At 49.9% G+C, this 18,423-nt stretch overlaps 1 protein-coding gene across 2 annotated transcripts in view; it reads right to left on the minus strand.

Annotated features, from left to right (window-relative positions):
* Positions 1 to 10,064: 10,064 nt before the first annotated feature.
* Positions 10,065 to 18,423, minus strand: part of LOC122368830 (furin-like protease 2) — a 68,904-nt gene continuing 60,545 nt past the window's right edge. For both annotated transcript variants that reach the window (XM_043343093.1, XM_043343094.1), the window contains exons 14-16: positions 13,244 to 13,431; positions 12,635 to 12,782; positions 10,065 to 11,067 (exon numbers count right to left, since the gene is read on the minus strand). In XM_043343093.1, coding sequence (XP_043199028.1) covers positions 10,926 to 11,067; positions 12,635 to 12,782; positions 13,244 to 13,431 — 478 coding nt within the window. In that variant the 3' untranslated portion in view covers positions 10,065 to 10,925. The remainder of the gene's footprint in view (positions 11,068 to 12,634; positions 12,783 to 13,243; positions 13,432 to 18,423) is intronic.

The raw sequence follows: 18,423 nt of genomic DNA on the forward strand, positions 1-18,423 counted from the left end.
GGTAGCACTAGGGTTACCCGCGTGCTCCGCAACGCGAAGAAGGGTTATTTTTGACCCGTGGGTATTGGGTTGGTTTGTGTCGATTTGGTTGGCATCCATTTCGTTCGATTGCTTTTTGACGGCCAAGCATTTTGTAATAAAACAAAAAGATACATCGCATCGAGGTGCCCGTGTCGTATTATCATGCGTTCTACTTAAGAATGATTCGAAAACTGGCGTCAGCCCCCACCAAATCTTCATCTGGCATCGGCATTTTGCTACTGATGACGCCATTCCTAGCAACCGAGCGTCCCTAGCAACCGAAAGTGAAGATGTTGCACCTTCAACAAACGATCGTCAGCTAACTTCGTCAGCAACAAAGAAATGAAATTTATGAATGTTATGTTGTGAAAATAACTTATGATAATAATTAAATCATGATCGTTAATGATAAAATCCATACTTAGTAAAGCTTACGATACATCAAATTCGTAACGTGTGCAAAAATGTCTGACCCCAGATCACTTATGGACTTATGGTCTGACCAGGCAAAGTGAAGTGACCATGTATCTAAGAACTTTGTGATTCAGTCATTCCTACATTATACATTCCAGTAGCTTGAAACTCAGGGTACCTATTGCATGGGGGAATCAGTACCAACCCAATACTTTGTTCCTCTCAGAATTTGGATGTGTGTGACCTAAGGTCAAGTCAATTTTGTGACCTCTCCATTGTACGTAAATCAAAGGGAACAAATTGAAATGCTTTTCTTTTGGCTTAAAACACCCTCAAACATCAAGAAACACAGGTAAACATGACACACTAAACCGAAAAAATGCTTCTATGACCCGTTTATGCCCCTGAGGTCATTTCAGGTCATGAAACGTCTCCAACATTTTTTGACAATACATTGCTTTAGATAGAAATATGCTAGAGAGCTGAAACGATCATTAATGTGTTCAGCTCAGCAATACAAATCGAATGGCATCCAACATGACCTTTTCTGTGACCTTGACCCGAGGTCAAATTCTTAACCCACGCGCTTATAGGGTGAGGGGGGTCGACCGGACCCCCCTCCCCTCCGTTTTTCGCGAATACCTAACTCGCGTAAAAAGTCTCCGATCGCGACAAAACTTTCAGCACCCTCGAGGTAATTAATTTTAAATCTACCCTAACAATCTGACCCTGACCAAATTGACCTTTGACCTGTAACCTATTCCTCGAGACCATGTTTGGCCGGAATCGCGATTCTGCGTATGTCAGCTCACATTATCCGCGCGATTGCAGTGTTTTTGTGGTTTCAAACATTTAAACATGTGAATTGTGAAATGATATTGGTCCCGTGCATTATTGTGGGTGTCAAGGTCGCCTGGAGGTCAGGTCAGGCTATTGACCTCTGATGACCTCGGTTCACTTTTTCGAGCTTTACATGTTTCTAAGCTAGTTTTTGGAGCTGATTTCGAATTTAGCAGTTCTTTCAACAACTTCGAAGTAGTTTTGGTGCCTTCGTAACATGTTACGAAGCTGTCAGTGGCGGTTGACACCTACAATGAATACCCGGCTGGACCCCTGCTGGGTGACCTTCACCTGACCTGACCTGGCCTAAATGCATGAAGACATCATCTGTGATCAAAACTAACATGATATTCGTGATCAGCACCGCGAAAACCCTCACAGCAGCCACACTTTATGACGTTCTAACAGGTCCCGATTTTCCCGACTTTTGGGTCATTGACCTGACCTGGCAGGTCAACCGATGAGCTAGGACCTTAAAATTGGGTATCATCGGCTTGCTATCGTCACGGGAAACACGCTCGTTTTTATGCGAGGCTCTAGCTCAATCAGTGGCCAAACGGGGAGGGTTTAATTGACCCTTTTCCGGTCAATTTTATCTGACCTTGACCACGTTGCCTCAAATTCGGGATTTTAGGGCATACTTCTGATGCGCCTCGGTGAAACTTTTCCAACGCCACCTTGCACGTGTCACTACGATGCTTAGCTTCGGAAATATAAATATATCGTTCCGCACGTACGCGTGGCACGAAGTGTAATATCAAAAGGTTTCCACCTGCGAAGCATGTGGACAGTGCACCTCAGCACACCTATTCGTACAACGCCTTCAAGCGTTTGTCCATGTTGTGTCATTGTGCCGAGTTTTAGGTGCTTAGGTCAAAGTTTTCGGACATCAGAGAATGCCTCATCAAAACATGTTTTTCGCTCCGAGCATGTGCAATATGTATCTCCCGGTGCCGATTATTCCATATGTCAGTGGCTTGGTGCCGGGACATGTGACCTACAAATTTGGCACCTGGACCTCCCTTGGATTGGCTTAAAGCTTCGATAATAGGTTTTTGTTCTCAATGTGTTTGTCAGCAAGTCACACGCGCCACGTGACAGAGAATGACCCGGGACCTAAACCATCACCTGCCTCCAGAACTGGCACGTCAAACGGCACCAGCATCACCTCGATCCGATCATCCATTTAAAAATAATTACAAATTTATTTGCTTTATAACGTTTCACAATCACAGCACAGATTTTTGGCGCCGCTTTGTCGGCGCCACTATCTTCCATGGGAGGTCCCCTCGAATTGCCAGTCCAGTTTATTTATACGTCTATGAATTTGTACCAAATTATCTGATTTAGTAGTATCGTAAAACATTTATTTTTCTTTTTATATCATCTGCTCCCAATTGAAAACAAGTCCATGGTGCCTTACCTTACATTTCCAACAATTATTTTCACAAAATCAGATACTTGGCAATGGATTGCCCTCCCTTCAAAGTTAGTTTCAACTAGGACTGTCTAGTGGGATACTAGGAAAAATATTCCAAGCACCAGTGACGTCACAATTTGTCCAACCTTATGTTCTAGTAATCTTGACTGGCGTGAAGTCTTTTGAGGGCCATCGATGAATTTCGCTAAAAATGACAATGTAATGGTTTGGAACATTTACATTTTTAAGGATACTGTTGCTAATTATGCAAAAATGAAGAGTGAATATTGGACAGAATTGAATGCTCTATCCAATGGTACCATATTCAATTGCCAAAGGTATCAGGTTATGCAGCAAATCCCGTGTGATTAATAAAGTGGCACAAAGTTGACAAACACCATTTTCTCCTGTGATTTGCACCACCTTGATTTGGATCAATCAGCTTTTCACAATTTTTATATGAGAGGCGGTACCTTTCTCTTGCAAATAGGCGTTGATTCAACTCGCTCCATTTAACGGTCACCTAAAAATAAAATTAATTCCAAAATCCCTCAAAAACCGCAATTTTTCAAATAAAAGTGCCCTCTCCGGTGCACGTGGCGCGTGCTATCCTCTGCATTGCACACCATTCAATAGCCCGTTCAATTCTGTACACGATGCTGTTTTCCCCGTGCCGGTCGGACCCCTGGTCACCAAGATATTGCACGGGAACTGGACCCGTGTCGGCCAAAATTAGCCGTTTTCGCCCGATTTCGCATGCCGATTTATACATGTAAAGTCTATGACGCGAATTTGCACTTTTTGAGCACGCGCCACGCGCTCCCTATCAATCCGATCGAGCCCAGACCCCTCAAAGGCACGTCGCGCATCCTTGATCTATGAGTTGTGCAAATTTCACCGGGCTAGGTGCAACGGTCTGGCCTGCAGTCCACGCAAAGCACCACCAAGTCGGGACCTCGGTAACGGACAGACGCACCCACCTCAAATAGTAATATAGATATGCGAACTTATCCATAATGAAGTCTTCATTTGCAAGAGTACACTACGTTTCACAAGATTAGGTATCCTCGTGCGGTCGTTTTTTCGATGATGAAAAAGCGTTGGTACTTGGTAAGGAATGTTTCGAGCACTCTGCTTATGTTAACGGTCACACGTCGTACACAATATGTCAGGTCTTATACGCTCCATTTGTTTGCCAGCAAAGGAATTCCAGAAGTTGTATGTATTAGAAATGTACGCTCCATCGCTCCATCACCCTCGTTGGAGCATTAGCTATGCAAATAGAGTTTGCTTTCTATTGCTTTTCAGAACGAAACAGCACCACTTGGCAATGCCTATACACTGGTGGGTTTATTTTTCATTAGCTTGAGGCGATGAAAGCGAGGCAGTACCTAATTGTGTACCAAACTTGTGCTGTTGTTACTTACCGACGTGAAGATTTCCACCTGGACTTTCCCACTTTTCAGCCTTTTTATACAAATCCTGATGGACTCAGTGAGGTGAGCTCACATCAACTCACATCAGCTACCAAAAAGCAAATCCTACGGAAATGCAATGAGCCAAATCAGACCCGACATATTCCCCAAAGCGAGTGCTGCACAAAAGCCCGGCAGTACGCCCGTCTTGGCCGTGTGTCGCGTCGCGCCGACAGCTGTGCGGCTGTGGCCACCCACCTTCAGGACAGGGCCCATTATCCGGATGACAGGTGCCGTCGCGGACTGGCATCCAGCCGCGGGCGCAGCGCCGACACGCCCGCTGACCGCTGCACTCGTCACAGCCCGGCCAGCAGGCGACACACTCGCCGCTCACCGCCTCCCCGAACGTGCCTATAACGGAGACAGACGGTCACGGAACTTGTCGACAATCGAGATATACGATAATGGAACACCTCTACAATCCAAGAAGACAACCACGAAATGAAGTATAACGGAGACAGACGTTTACAGAATGTGCGAACAACGGACACTACCGGTCACGAAAGACAGACGGTCACGTAAAGAGCCTATAACGGAGGCAGGTGGTCACAAAATATTACTACAACGGAGCCAAACGGACACAAAACGTGCCTTTAACGGAGACAGACGTTTTCGGAATGTGCCAATAACGGAGACAGGCGGTCACTAAATACCTATAGCGTAGACACAGTCATGGAATGAATATATAGCAGGGACAAACAGCCACGGCACACAGTCACGAAGTTAGTTTAAAATGGAGACAGGTTGAGGGCGGGGGGATGGGTTTGGGCGACAACACAACAGTATCTTTTATTCAGTATTTTCTATCGATATACCTAGTTGCAAAAAGAGATGACCATTCTTAGTTGGCGCAGTTGTTATATTCCAAACAACCTTAAAAATAATATTCTCACTGCATTCCATCACGGTAAGAGAAATGCACTCAGCATTCATTTCGACTTCCTAATGTGCACTTTACTTCACTGGTTCAGTGTGCGCGCCGCGGTGGCAGTCGCGAGTTGAAGAGGTATGTATGCCCGGCGGTACAGCATACCACTTCAGGCGGTAACAGCTCCTGCCATCTATCGACAGGATTGGTAAACGGCACTGGCGGCACCCGGGTCCGCCATGCAGTGGCGGGTGCACCCACCTCGCAAGTGATTAACCGGCAGCTACAGCGAAGTACTAGAATGTGATCTATTTGAGCACCAGAAACTTGTGTTCGATTGGCACTGTTAACACCGTCGATCAGAAAAGTAGTTTCACATCAACATTGAAAGGTTGCTTTCAAATAATGTGCCAATTAAACTTTGGAATTGAAATTGAATTTCGACACTGACATTTGTCGCATCGATGCCGTCACGCACTTCGAACGAGCCATCTGGACATTTTTACTCCCATCAATAATGGATTTTCCACAGACAGCCAAATTACATTACCTATTCGCGAACGGCGAAACGGCACCACCAAATCTCTACATCATTCATCGACCGAGTCCGCGGTAATGAGCAATGCCGCTGGGAGCGTCCGCAGGTACCTGCAGCACTCTGCAGCCGCCGGGATCAGCGCGGCACCCCCTCTCTGCGGCGCCATTAGCGTCTGATTGGGCCGGCCGGCCGCCGCCACACGCCGTCGCTGGGAGCACCTGCGCTGATGACGTGTGCGGCGCCGCGCCACGGCCGCCGGAGTCGTTACAGGGTGCTTTACCGGCCATAGGTGGGTATTTGGGACCCGTTCGTGACAGCCAGCCACGGCACATAAATCTCACGCGAGAGATTTATACACTCGTTGGGTGGAGGCGGCTAAAATGGGAAGATTGAATTAAGTTGCGCAGATTGCCGACTCTAATCCAGATGGCGAACGACTGACCGCGATAAAGAACTAACTCGGGGCCATATTGCATTCGTGATGTGTCGAGGTTCAAACAATTCCTACGGCGAAAACTTCGTTACAAGTTGTCACTTAAAAATGCCACGGCAGAGTTCAAGTCTTTGGTCCCAATAACAACAGTAAAACACGAGTTTAACTTGCCCGGAAGCCAGGTATCAACAACAAAGACGACAACAAACAATGTAAGTACTTGGAGATTATGCATTCCGTACGACGAGAAAATGTATCGGGTGACTGGCATGTTTGCTTCCGATCGCAAGATAAGACGAACGTATGAACGATTACAAGGCTCACCGACCCACAAGCTGCATTTATATTATTCGCTCATCGCGGAGTTGTCGATCAGTCTGCGGGGTGTCGGGCTGAGCACCCTGGGCCATCAGCGGTATTGTCGGCCTTCCTCCTGCCACCGGACGGAGAGGTTGCCCCCACCCCCGCCGGGCGGATAGGCCACCCCGGCCGACGGACGGATAGGCCGCCTCCTCCTACCGCAGCCGGACGGATACGCCCCTCCCCCTCCTCCTCCCACCCGCCAGAAATCCCCGGCCGCAGCCTGTGCCAATAGCGCACACTGGCCTCACCAATATCGCATTGCCGGCGCCGACGCCACCAATTCCCTCAGGACAACAGCACAATCATATCTATTTGAACAAAACAGCGTTCACAATAGGGTTACCGCGGCTGAGCCGGCCGGTGCTGACCCGATCGCGTCGTATGAACGCCAGCAAACAGCATCAGTGCCAGACCTAGCTGATTCGGGTGCCTAATCCAAAGAACCAGCATGAAGGGCATGTGGTGTAGGTAAATTTTTAACGATTTATGGCCCTCACAGGATTTTCTTGTTTTTGTTGCTTACCGAAGCCTTATGCTTAATACCTACGATACTTCATTACAGTTTCTTTTGCATGGTAAATAGGTAGGTACTAGGTATGTAGTTGATCATGTCCATGAGCTATTGATGGCCATTTCGCGAGGGCTGTTAAAGTGTTCAGTGACCCCACCTTTCTCTGAAATATCAATCCCCTGTCGATTCTGCTTGGTGGAGCAGTTAGGATACACTTAAGTCTTCAGTGATGTATGCTCTTACAAGACGCAATACGAAGCGAATAATAATTGAAAAAGACCCAACACAAACACGACACATTCAGCGTGAACAATTAATCCCTCCCCATGATACAAGGTCGGCGGTCGTGCCACGCCGAGCGTGTGGTAGTCGGCTTCAGCGCCGAGGGCCCATGCTGCCGGCCAGCTAAGCTTCTTTGTACGCAGTGTCAGCCACAGCGAGCCCCTGAGGAGCGCGAGTTGCCTTCTGTAAACATTTTTGTTGCCTTCATCATAGATAACATGTTATCTATGCCTTTATCTTCAGTGACGGAACAAAACTACAGAAGTGCATCAGATGAATGCGTAGAAACGATCAACACCAAACGTCATATGATTGAAAAAATGTCCAAACTGATGTTGCTATACAAAAAAAAACTTAGAAAGGGCTCGACACTTTGTTTGAAAAGCATACCTATTCAATAGTCATTCATTCAATTCGTCATTCGTCAGAATATTCATTATTGTCAAGATAGCTAGCGTGAAAGTGCCGAGTTCTGCTGCCTGCTCATTTATTTCACTCTTATCACTTAATCAGAAGGCATTGCCAGGCAAAGCATACCTACGTCCGGTACTTAGTTCGATGAAGAGCGTGTAGCCTGATGCGTAGTCTCCCTCGGCCACAGTGGACGCTATCGTCGCGACCGACGATCACGTGACCAGCGGTAACGACGCCAGACGCAAGCAGAAGCTAAGAGCGCACCCGCCGCGGAGCGCAGCAGTCTGGTTAGTAGCCAGTAGCGAGCCCACAATGGACAAATCACGGAGCCTCAAGAGAGTCTCAAGTGTGCAGCTATTTGCTAGACCACAGGATAGACTCAACACTGCCGCCACTATCCGGAGTGTGGGCGGTTAACCCGCGAGTTGCTGGGGAGGGGGGGGGGGGGCGTTAAACGCCCCCACTTTTTTCGCCGCGCTATAGCATAAAAACGGCGCACCGCAGGCGCGCCAAAATTTAGGTACCTGTAGGAAATTGATTGAAGTATATTGTGACAAAGTTCGAAACAAATCGGTCGAAAACTTTTTGAGATATCGAGGTTTTAGTTACGTCATGATTTCTGAGTTTTCGACCAAAAATGGCATATGTTCGAAAAATCATATAAAATCATAGCATAGACATACAGACATGCAGTAAACGTCATTAGACTGCAAATACCATGGACAATCAAATGGCTATCTTCGATTTTTCATTATCGTTCCGCATTTTCCAATATCTTGAACTGAATCTTGGCATTTTCTCGTGACTACTTCACGACCATGATACATGCATTTCTTAAATTGAACTTTCTGAACTAAACACGTACACATATAAGATGAATGTTACCATCGTGTTCTACGCCCAAAATTACCCTTAAACCATGTGTCACAGGCTGCGAATATCAGTTTTGATTTTCGGGGATACGTGCCTACCTGGTTGACCTGACCTTGACCCTGACCTATGCTTGACTGACCCCTACATGGATCTGAGACTCTTGTAGGCCTTATATGAAGGACAATGCACCGTTTTGACAGAGTTTTTGACGAGAGGAGCCCATTGCGAGGTTCCGAAGAAAGCCCGATTTCAGGTGTTTGACCTGACCTTGACCCGACCTAAGATCTCAAAATTCAATTTTAAAGTACTCATCTGAAGCGTCTCGTCGCGTTCTTTCGTTTGCCGCCTCGTGCGTTTCGCTGCGCCTATTGGTTCTCGAGTTATCGTCTGGGGCGTTTAACGCCCCCCCCCCCCTCAGCAAACGGCGGGTGGCGAAATACAGCAGCAACTGCCGGGTTAAGGGCCCGAGTGCCAGCTAAGACCAATGGAGAATGCTGCAAGTAGATAGCGACACGGCTTTCCTGAGTAAATATATGTAAAATATGTATAAGTATATTGTCGATACCTCAGATTCCATATAAACAAACATTTCATAGGATTTATCAATATGGTATCGTCGGAGATCATGTGGAGAGAGCTATAGGTAGCGGCACATACAACTTTCCACATGACATGACAGACAGCTGACAGACCACCTGGTCCTCGACTTTTGATTAGTTATATCTGCACACACTCACGACACAAGCACTGGAGGGCCTGACCAGCAGTCCCCTCTGGCTGACAGGAACGGCGCAGACCTATGGGCCTCCAAAATGGACTGAGCAACTCGAGAATCGACAAGCAAGTGCCAACGCTGGCTCGAGGAACATTTGTCAGGGATGGAGGTGGACATTCATTACGGAGGAAGCCCGACTTACCCAGTCGCGCACTAAATCACTGCAAGGGCCAGGGGATAGGTTGAGTTAAGAAAACAGACCAAAACACTGACAGAACACACCACTCGTGGCGAATGCGACTCCAATATGAATTCATCCGACCACATGCACAACAAGTGCGTCTTTCAAACAACTCACACCACTGCAAAGCAACAGCGCAATCCAGCGAAGGTCATTCGCCTCCCTCACATGCGGATATATTCATCATGTCAGGCTCAGCCACCCCAAAACTCTACATCTGAACGTCAGAGGCGGGACTGGCGCCCAGCTAAACCGCATGGCTGGACGTACATTAAATCACTCCACCAAGCGACGAATGGCGTGCAAAACATTGAGCACAATTACATATTACTGTGATTTGAATAAATAGTGCCTTTGGTTTGTGTGCTCACGTTGCATGCTGGTGAAACATGACTCTGTCGACAGTTTATTTTATTCACATGCGACACGTTTATTGTTTATGTAATGATTTAGCTGTCCAGTCATGCCACCTGTCTTCACAGGTCTGTGATACTGTTGAGACTGGGTAGGCGTTCGCCTGGTCGCCGCTCCCACCTCTGACGTCCGGCGGGGGGGGGGGGGGCGGGGGCGGGGCGTACCTGGTCACGGAGCCGAGAGTCTCCTGGTCGGTCGGCCGCCGGTGATCCGCACAGTCCGCCGGTCATCCACACGCACCGTTCCACCAACTCGGCATTTATTGATCAAACACTACACTGTGCTGACATTTGGACACCGCCGAACCGCACAACAATTTCCGCGCTGCGCCGGCAGCCGCACGGCAGCTGGTGATCCGACCGGCTCAGCATATCACAGACGGTCAGGTACAACAGTAACGAGGGCTCAGCCCCTGTCAACAGTCCGCCAGACTAGAGCATTAACCGGAGCGGACGGCCCAGGCCGCTGACGGGCCCTCACGCCACCTCTCCCCCCTCCACCCAACGAGATCCCGTCCCCGTGAACCCACCGATCGGCGGCACCCACCGCACCCCGCCCGTCACCCCACCGCAGCCCGCCCGCCACCCCATCGCATCCCATCCGCCACCGACTGTCCCGCAGCGCCAAACACCGCTCGTATAATTATTTCTAAAATATTGCTAATCTCTTAAAATATTGCGGATCGGATCTGTAAAATCACTTGGAACCTGAACGACTCCAGTCGCCGGCAGTGTTTCGAACACGTCGGGTTCGAGCCCTCTTCAGTACATCCTGACTCTTCACCCGCAGCGCAGAGCCGAGTAAGCATCTCGGCTCGGCTCAGCACAACTCCCAGCCCCACCCCGGCATCCTGGCCGCTCAGCAGCTGCCTCAGCCACTCCGCAGCTGCCTCAGCCACTCAGCAGCTGCCTCACAGCTACTCAGCAGCTGCCTCACAGCCACACAGCCGCTGGTCCCCACGTTCCGGCACTCCATGCAAACTCAGGTAAGCCACCGGTCAGCGCAAACCAAACTGCCTCGGCGGCCGGCCGGCCAGGCGGGCTCGGGCCGGCCGGCGGACACTGCATGCGCGTCTCTAGGCGTGCGCGGCGCGGCCGGGCGTGTCATGGCCGGCCGCACTGCCTACCTGGCGGGCAGGAGTTGACGCACTGTCCGTTGAAGTGGAACAGGCCCCGGCGACACAGCACGCAGTTGTTGTCGTTCGGACCGATGCACGTCATACAACCGTCGGCGCAACGCTCACACCTGTGGGTGGGGCAGGAGACAGTGTCACAGCTAAATGAACACAAAACTAAATCACATATCTAGCCGGCTAAACAGCAATGAATGAGACTTTATGTCACAACCGACACTTAACCAAATGTTCCGAAACTAGATTCTCTTTTTTCAATAAAATAATAGTCGGTTGACAAGTTCTAAAATCCTTCCCTCAGGAGGAGGGAGAGAGTTTAAACGGATAAAATGACAAGGAATGGGACGCCGGGCGGGAAACGTGAGCTGCATCTAAATCACGGAAGGACGTGGGCTGTGTCTGCGACATCCCCAGGGCGCTTTGCTACAAAGCTGGGCTAACACAATACAGACTCTCCTGGGAGTGAAAAATGCAGCACAACGGGGACCGTAAAGTGCTTTTTCGAAGCTTTGTTCTTCACCGCGCAGGGTAGTCGGACAAATTTGTGAGTCAGTGGCACACAAAGCCGGTAAAATCCTCCCATCCAGGAGTTGTTCTAACACCTGTCACTTTACCTCTCAGTCAGGCAGCTTCTGAAGCCGGGTTCACACTCCATACAGGATTTCAGGTCTAAGCAGAGCTTTAACTGCGTGTTTATTTCACCTCTACTTAAAGTCCCTATTATTTGGCTTAGGTGCCCAATCGGAAAACAAGCCGGAAACCAAAGCTCGCAAAAGAATACACCAACGCATGCTAGCCATCGCAGAGTCAAACACATCATCAGGGTGTCTATTCGTCGTCAGAGGCAGACTTGAGAATCCTGCCGCGGCTCGTCGCATTGGCCGAGTCGGCTTGTCGCTCCTTCCGGCGGCATGGTTTATTCATGTTGTGTGTGCCGACATACGGTATACACACATACCACTGCCGCTGCCGCTCCGCCCCCACGACAGGCGGCACCTCCCCTCCCCTCCCCACCGAGCGACAGCTCCATCATAGCTCGCTCATTACCGAATGGATCCTCCCGCCCGCCGCCCGCCGAGGCACGTCCTCCCGAAGTTGGCGCTGCCCACGCACGGCGCTCGCTTTATAGCACCCGTGTCCGGCCGATGGACAGTTACAAACGACGCCCGGCCGATACCGGAGACCTTTAGCATTGGTTATATATGCACTCGCGGTGCGCCAACGGCGTGCCTGCATAGCCAAGTGGCTGGCCAAACTTTGAAGTGTCCATCAACTGCCTACCGGTGGGGTACGTGATGAGCGCTGCTTATGGCCGCAGCGAATGCTCGTGTAACGATTATCGGACACGCCAGCAGCGTCAATTAGAAGCGCGAGGAAGGCGCGGCATAGGGCGGACAAGTTGGACCATCGGACAGCCCTTGGAATGAAGTGCTCGTATTGAAGCGCGCTGCTATTAGAAAAACATCGATTCGGACAGCTGGCTCCTTAGATTATAATCTATGTTGGATCAACTGCGGTATCTAAATTATACTACATCATACGGACCTGTACCACTCCACTGACCTCTGGTGACCTCACACGGCACTCTACCATCCCACTGACCTCTGGTGACCTCACACGGCACTCTACCGTCCCACTGACCTCTGGTGACCTCACACGGCACTCTACCATCCCACTGACCTCTGCTGGAGCCGATAGGTGCCGGCCGGACACGAGGCCACACACTGGCTGTTGTGTAGGAACAGGTGCGGCGCGCAGCTGACACAGTGGTTGGCAGAGCCGTCACAGGCCGTGCAGTGCGGGCCGCACGACTGACACGTCTCGTTCGCTGGCGGCAGAACGGAACACGGATGGAGACGGAGAGACAGGTCAGAGGTCAGGGATGGAGCGAGTCGGTGGACAGCTTCAGAGCAGAGCCATAACATATTTACAGTCAGATTAAAGGTGGCCGTCCACTGGTTAGGCACGTATTCAGCGCGCAATCGTTCAGCGCCTAGCGCGCGCTGAAAAGTTCAATTATTTCAACTCGTCAGCGCGTAATTCGGCGCCGACCAGCCGACGAATAATCAGATGACTGCGCTTCATCGCGCATTCGGCGCTGAACCGCAGTCAGCACGCAGCCCATAGGCTCTAATGTTAAATTCAGCGCGTAAATGTGCACGCCTAACCAGTGGACGGCGATCTATACAATCAGTTACTACATAGTTACTACTGACGTTCCCGGTCAGGAGTGAGACCCAGTCCGCTGAGCGGCACGCCCCCCCCCCCCACCCAGCAGCGCCGACCTACCTGTGAAGTAGCCGTCCGGACAGGCGGGCACGCACACGCTCAGATCGGCGATCAGGTAGTGGCCGGCCGCGCAGTCCATGCACTGGTTGGCCAGCCGGCCCAGGCACGTGGCGCACGTGGCGTGGCACGGCTGACAGCCCGCCTCGCCGCCGTAGTACGTGCCGGGGTCGCACCAGCGCTGACACGGGCTGCGTGCAGGGGTGGGGGCGGGTCAGACGGGTGTAAGACGGTAACATCCCCCCTCAGCCGCGCTTAGCCTCCTCCCGAGCGGCAGACGTAGCGCCCCGACCGCCCGACGTCGTGCCAAGGCCTATTCCGCCGGCCCGGGAAATCCTATCAAAACACAGTAATTGAATCGGGGTGATCAAAGGACGCGACGCATTCTTCCAATAAGCCTCACCGTCAATTAGCTTGCTTTGATCAAGCTTTCAACTAAGAGCTCGCACTCCTGGCGAATATATAATAAAAGAGGAGAAAAAAAAACGTAAAAATATGGTTACCAAGAATACAACTACCTACTTGCTTCACCTAGAAAATGTTAACAAAGTGCAATCTAAGGAAGCGCCAACACGGCAGCTACTCGTACGCACCAATAATGCTGACAGGCTGTAAGACATAACGTCTCCAACCTTCTCTACCAATTTGCCGGTCCTGTAGCTCAGTTGGTTAGAGCGTTGGACTCCGCGTGGTGAGAGCACGCGTTTCCGGTTATGACAGTCCGGGTTCGAAGCGCGACGGGCGCTCGACATTTATGGGCCTCCTGACAGGTATGGTTGCGGTTGGTGGCAGGCCGTAGCCAGGCGAAGTCAGCGAGGGGACCGGCCGTGCGCGGCTTTGTGCGCACGTTAAACTTTGGACTCTAAATTCTGCCATAGAATCGGAATTACGCGATCGGAGGGTAGGGGAGAGTGATGCACATTCGTGCATGGGGCACATTCGTTTTCAGCAGTTTATGGGAACACGAGTGACTGCACGAGCTCCAGGTAAATTATGGAAATATGTCTATCATTGCCGCCCTTCGTTCATCGTAGAAGACAACACTGTACCTGCTGTCATGCTTGATAAAAACGCAAATTTGTAATATTCGTGAGCTTTCCAAACTTTTCTCATATCATCCATTTTCGTGATCCTGACTCGGAAATGTGGTTCAGCTTTTCAAAATTGGGGGTGAAGAAGCCCACTCTATTCACGGAACTGCTGCAAACTTGTTTGTTGAAAAAGTGTCATTTTTCAAAAAGAAATTTTGAAATATATTACTAATAACGTTGTGGGGCAGGTTCGTGTACGCACTGCCTGGGGGCACATTCGTGCATATTTTTTTTAGTTTTTGCGATTTATGACTTTATCTGTAGTAGGTTTCTCTAATGACGCTCGCCTGACTCAGTCTCGACTGCTTGCGACGTCGTGACGAGCAATTCACGCGAACTTGGCGAGGTCACGGAGGCCGGCAGTTGGCACATTCTTGTTGGCCAGCCCATTCTTTCTACATTTGTTGTGCAATGCATTCTTGTCGAAAGGAATCAAGTGAAATGACCCCCTGCCAATTGCCTTTGGTAAATTTCTGGTAATGCCCGGTAATTTCTCGAATTTTGCCGGGTGAACGGAAGTGCCCCATCCCTTGAACGAATGTGCCCCATAGGTGGGGCAGTTTCGTGCAAATGTTCAGAGTTAATAAAAGTCATTTTTTCTAATGGAAGCAATAATTTTATAGGATAACTTTTAAGAGGAAAACTATCTGCAATAGTTCCTTTCCATACTACAATCAACAATTTTGCCATTGCACTAACCAAAGAACAGATATATGGGTTTATCCATTTTTTGCACGAATGTGCCCCACTCTCCCCTAGAGGGCAGGGTCATCGCAACAAGATTCGCTTTGCGGTGGCTCTGTCCTTGTGAATCCTTCCCATCAAAAGGTTCGGACTAAATTTATAAAAAAAATATGTTGAGCGGGTTTATCACAATGAGCCTCAGACCAGACAGCCCAGACAGGTCAATGCAAAAAAGCCAGACGTTCAATGCAGAAAAGCCATACGTTTCCAATCAGCCGAGTGGAACAGAGAAAAGCTAACAGGAGGGAAATGATCGACGAACATTCGGTGGCATGGATAGAACGTAGGACTTAGACCCTCAAGAGGCAAAAGGAGGTGGAATGTGTACTCGCATGGAAAAATGTTTGTGCTGAGTAGGTACTCGAACTTTTTTAATTCAGCCTTGCGACAGCTAGTCAGGGCGTAGCATTCCCGGATTAAAGCCCTTATTTTGCAATGGCATAACCTAGGCCAAGGCCGATTTTGCTGCATTCGCAATACAAGTTAACGGGATGAACGTAAGTCAATTGTGTTTTACATCCGAATTCCGATTCAATCAGGACTAACGACTTGAATCCACCGCATGCTAGGGTCTATCGAAAATTGACTGACTTTGAAATGCTTGGGTACAAATGGATCGTCACTTCATACCTACAGAATCAGTCGACTGATAATAGCGATTTTAATTTATGTGTGGGACGACAACGGATAAGTTAGCGTCCTCTGCCGTCGGGAGGAAAAAAGCCGTAAGTCGATTTTTAACGATTTTTCGTTTTTGATATCGTTGGAAAGCTCTTTTCACGACGCTTTTAATGGCAGTACTCAATTTTGTGCAAGATGAACCCCCAAAATGTTACTTAATACATAAAAAACAAAAACGGCTTTTCTATCAAAACGTGACTGAACTTTGCATGAAGAAAGCCGCATGTGCCAATTCGGCACATACGGCTTTCAGGCGCGATTTCAAGAACGAAATATGTTTACATTGCGTCAGGAATAAAGCCGTATCTCCGTTGGGATGCGTTGGGATATGGATACGGCTCAGCGGCCTGCGAAACGCATGCAAAATAATCGCTTATTTCGTCTGGAAGAAAGCCGTATATCCTTACAAGCATGTTTTTCTGTATCTCCTTAGCGGAAGAGCCCAAATCAACAGCATAATTGTCACGTGATGGTAGCAGTCTGTGACCTAATTAGAAAACTAAGCAAGGGAATATGGGGCAGTGGGCGGGGTCATGGCCATATATGGTAGGGGCGTCTCGTGGGCGGAGAAAGAGACCACCACTGCTTGAATAAGACCTAGACACAGAAACCTGGTTTAGGTTTAGTCCAAGGCTTTAGAACTAGATATAGCTTTAGTCTCAGTAGAGACAGGGTGTTCGAAGGCACTATGTGCTTTTTAGGAAGGTAGCTGAAGCTGTCATTCAGATTTATGTGCTTAAATTAAATAGTATGAGGGACATCCCAGTCATGGACGAAAAGAAACGGAAGAAGCGCCGCGTGATAAGAGTGAATTGGGACGACACGGCCATATCGGACCTGCGGCTGCTACCCGGGCCGTACCTGGAGCCCGGCGGCCGTGTGCGGATGCGGCACCATGGTTCTGTGTGGCAAGGAAAGAACCCATTGCTGCGAAGAGAAGAGGCAATCTCGTTTTTGGTAAGTTCACACAATTTATAAACACCTTGCTCATTGCTGAGTTTCTAAAAAAAGGTAGGTACCTGTAAGAAGTTGATAACCCTGTTTTTAGCATTCCAGTGTTCTAATGTTGTGCTGCTTTCCTTAAATTATTTTTATGAGGATAAAATGCAATTTACATAGAAAAGGGGTTCACTACTCTCCTACCCTGCTTGATAACCAAAATCCTGCAAGAAACATGCTGATAGTTATTTACTCGTCATCTGCCCATTTCTCTAAAAGAAGTGATTTCGTTGCTCTCATAGGCGCGGGAGCCGGGGGGGACAGTGGGGGCAGCTTGCCCCCCCCCCCCCCAACTCTAGGGCCGTGGGGGCGGTGCCCCCGCAACTTTGAGACGAAATACCGCACTTTTTTGCAAATGTTTTTTCTTTTTTGTTGAAAAAGCCAATGGATGAAAAATAAGTGGCCTAAAACCGGTGAGAAAACTAGATTTGGGGGTACCCTAGGTTCATCTCCATTATGGTGTGCCCCCCCAGTCTGAAAGTAGTTCCCGCGCCTATGGTTGCTCTCTAGCACGATACTTGATTTTCAGACATTCCCTCAAGTGTCACAAATGTGACATCGTTTCCAGAGCAACCGCCCGCCTTGCCGGAGACGCCGCTGGAGCCGCTGGAGCAGCCGCTGCCCGCCTAGTCGGAGACTGCTGCACCTCTGGAACAGCTGCCCGCCTCGCCGCAGACTGCTGCACCTCTGGAACAGCTGCCCGCCTAGTCGGAGAAAGCTGTACCTCTGGAACAGCTGTCTGCCTCGCCGCAGACTGCTGCACCTCTGGAGCAGCTGCCCGCCTAGTCGGAGAAAGCTGTACCTCTGGAACAGCTGCCCGCCTCGCCGCAGACTGCTGCACCGCTGGAGCAGCTGCCCGCCTAGTCGGAGACTGCTGCACCTCTGGAACAGCTGCCCGCCTAGTCGGAGACTGCTGCACCTCTGGAGCAGCTGCCCGCCCCGCCGCAGACTGCTGCACCGCTGGAGCAGCTGCCCGCCTAGTCGGAGACTGCTGCACCTCTGGAACAGCTGCCCGCCTAGTCGGAGAAAGCTGTACCGCCGTTCGCCTCGTCAGAAATGTCATTAAGTCAGGAACCATCAATCAGGCATCGACTTCTAACCCAAGCGGTGGCTTTACAAGTGGAACGCCATGGCTATGTGACTCTATGTCGGTGCTGTTCAACACCGCTCATTCAGTGGACTTCACTGCCTTGTCGTCAATCGACATGACGACTAGCGAGCAGCAAGCTCCGTTGCGTGATTCGGCTCCATTAGATGACGGATTCTGCCCCACAGTCGCTTCCAGCCCAAAGAACACATTGGTGCAGCTGTCTGGCGCTGGTGACTCGCTGGAATCCCACCCTAGGGAGTCCAACCCTAGCAGATGTGTGACACCCGGCAGAGTCACTGATCTCGCTGTCGCTGATGAACTGCACTTTGCTGAAACCGCTCTCACCAAAGTGAAACGCACGAGAACCAAGGAGGATCAAACGAAGGGGTTTGCTGCAAAGCATCCTTTGCTTCCCGTCCCTGGCGACTGGATGGCAGGTCGGTGTAAACAGCAGTGCGTAGGTGACGTCTCGGAGGCTGAGCGGCGCCAAATCAATGAGACTGTGAACAATCTGCCCATAACAGCCAGACGAGAGTGGTATCGTCGCTTCGTCACCGAAAACGGCGCTGTTTCAGGAC

Source organism: Amphibalanus amphitrite, unplaced genomic scaffold (genome assembly GCF_019059575.1).
Source record: "Amphibalanus amphitrite isolate SeventyFive unplaced genomic scaffold, NRLGWU_Aamphi_draft 000980F_arrow, whole genome shotgun sequence".
Classification (NCBI taxonomy): domain Eukaryota; kingdom Metazoa; phylum Arthropoda; class Thecostraca; order Balanomorpha; family Balanidae; genus Amphibalanus; species Amphibalanus amphitrite.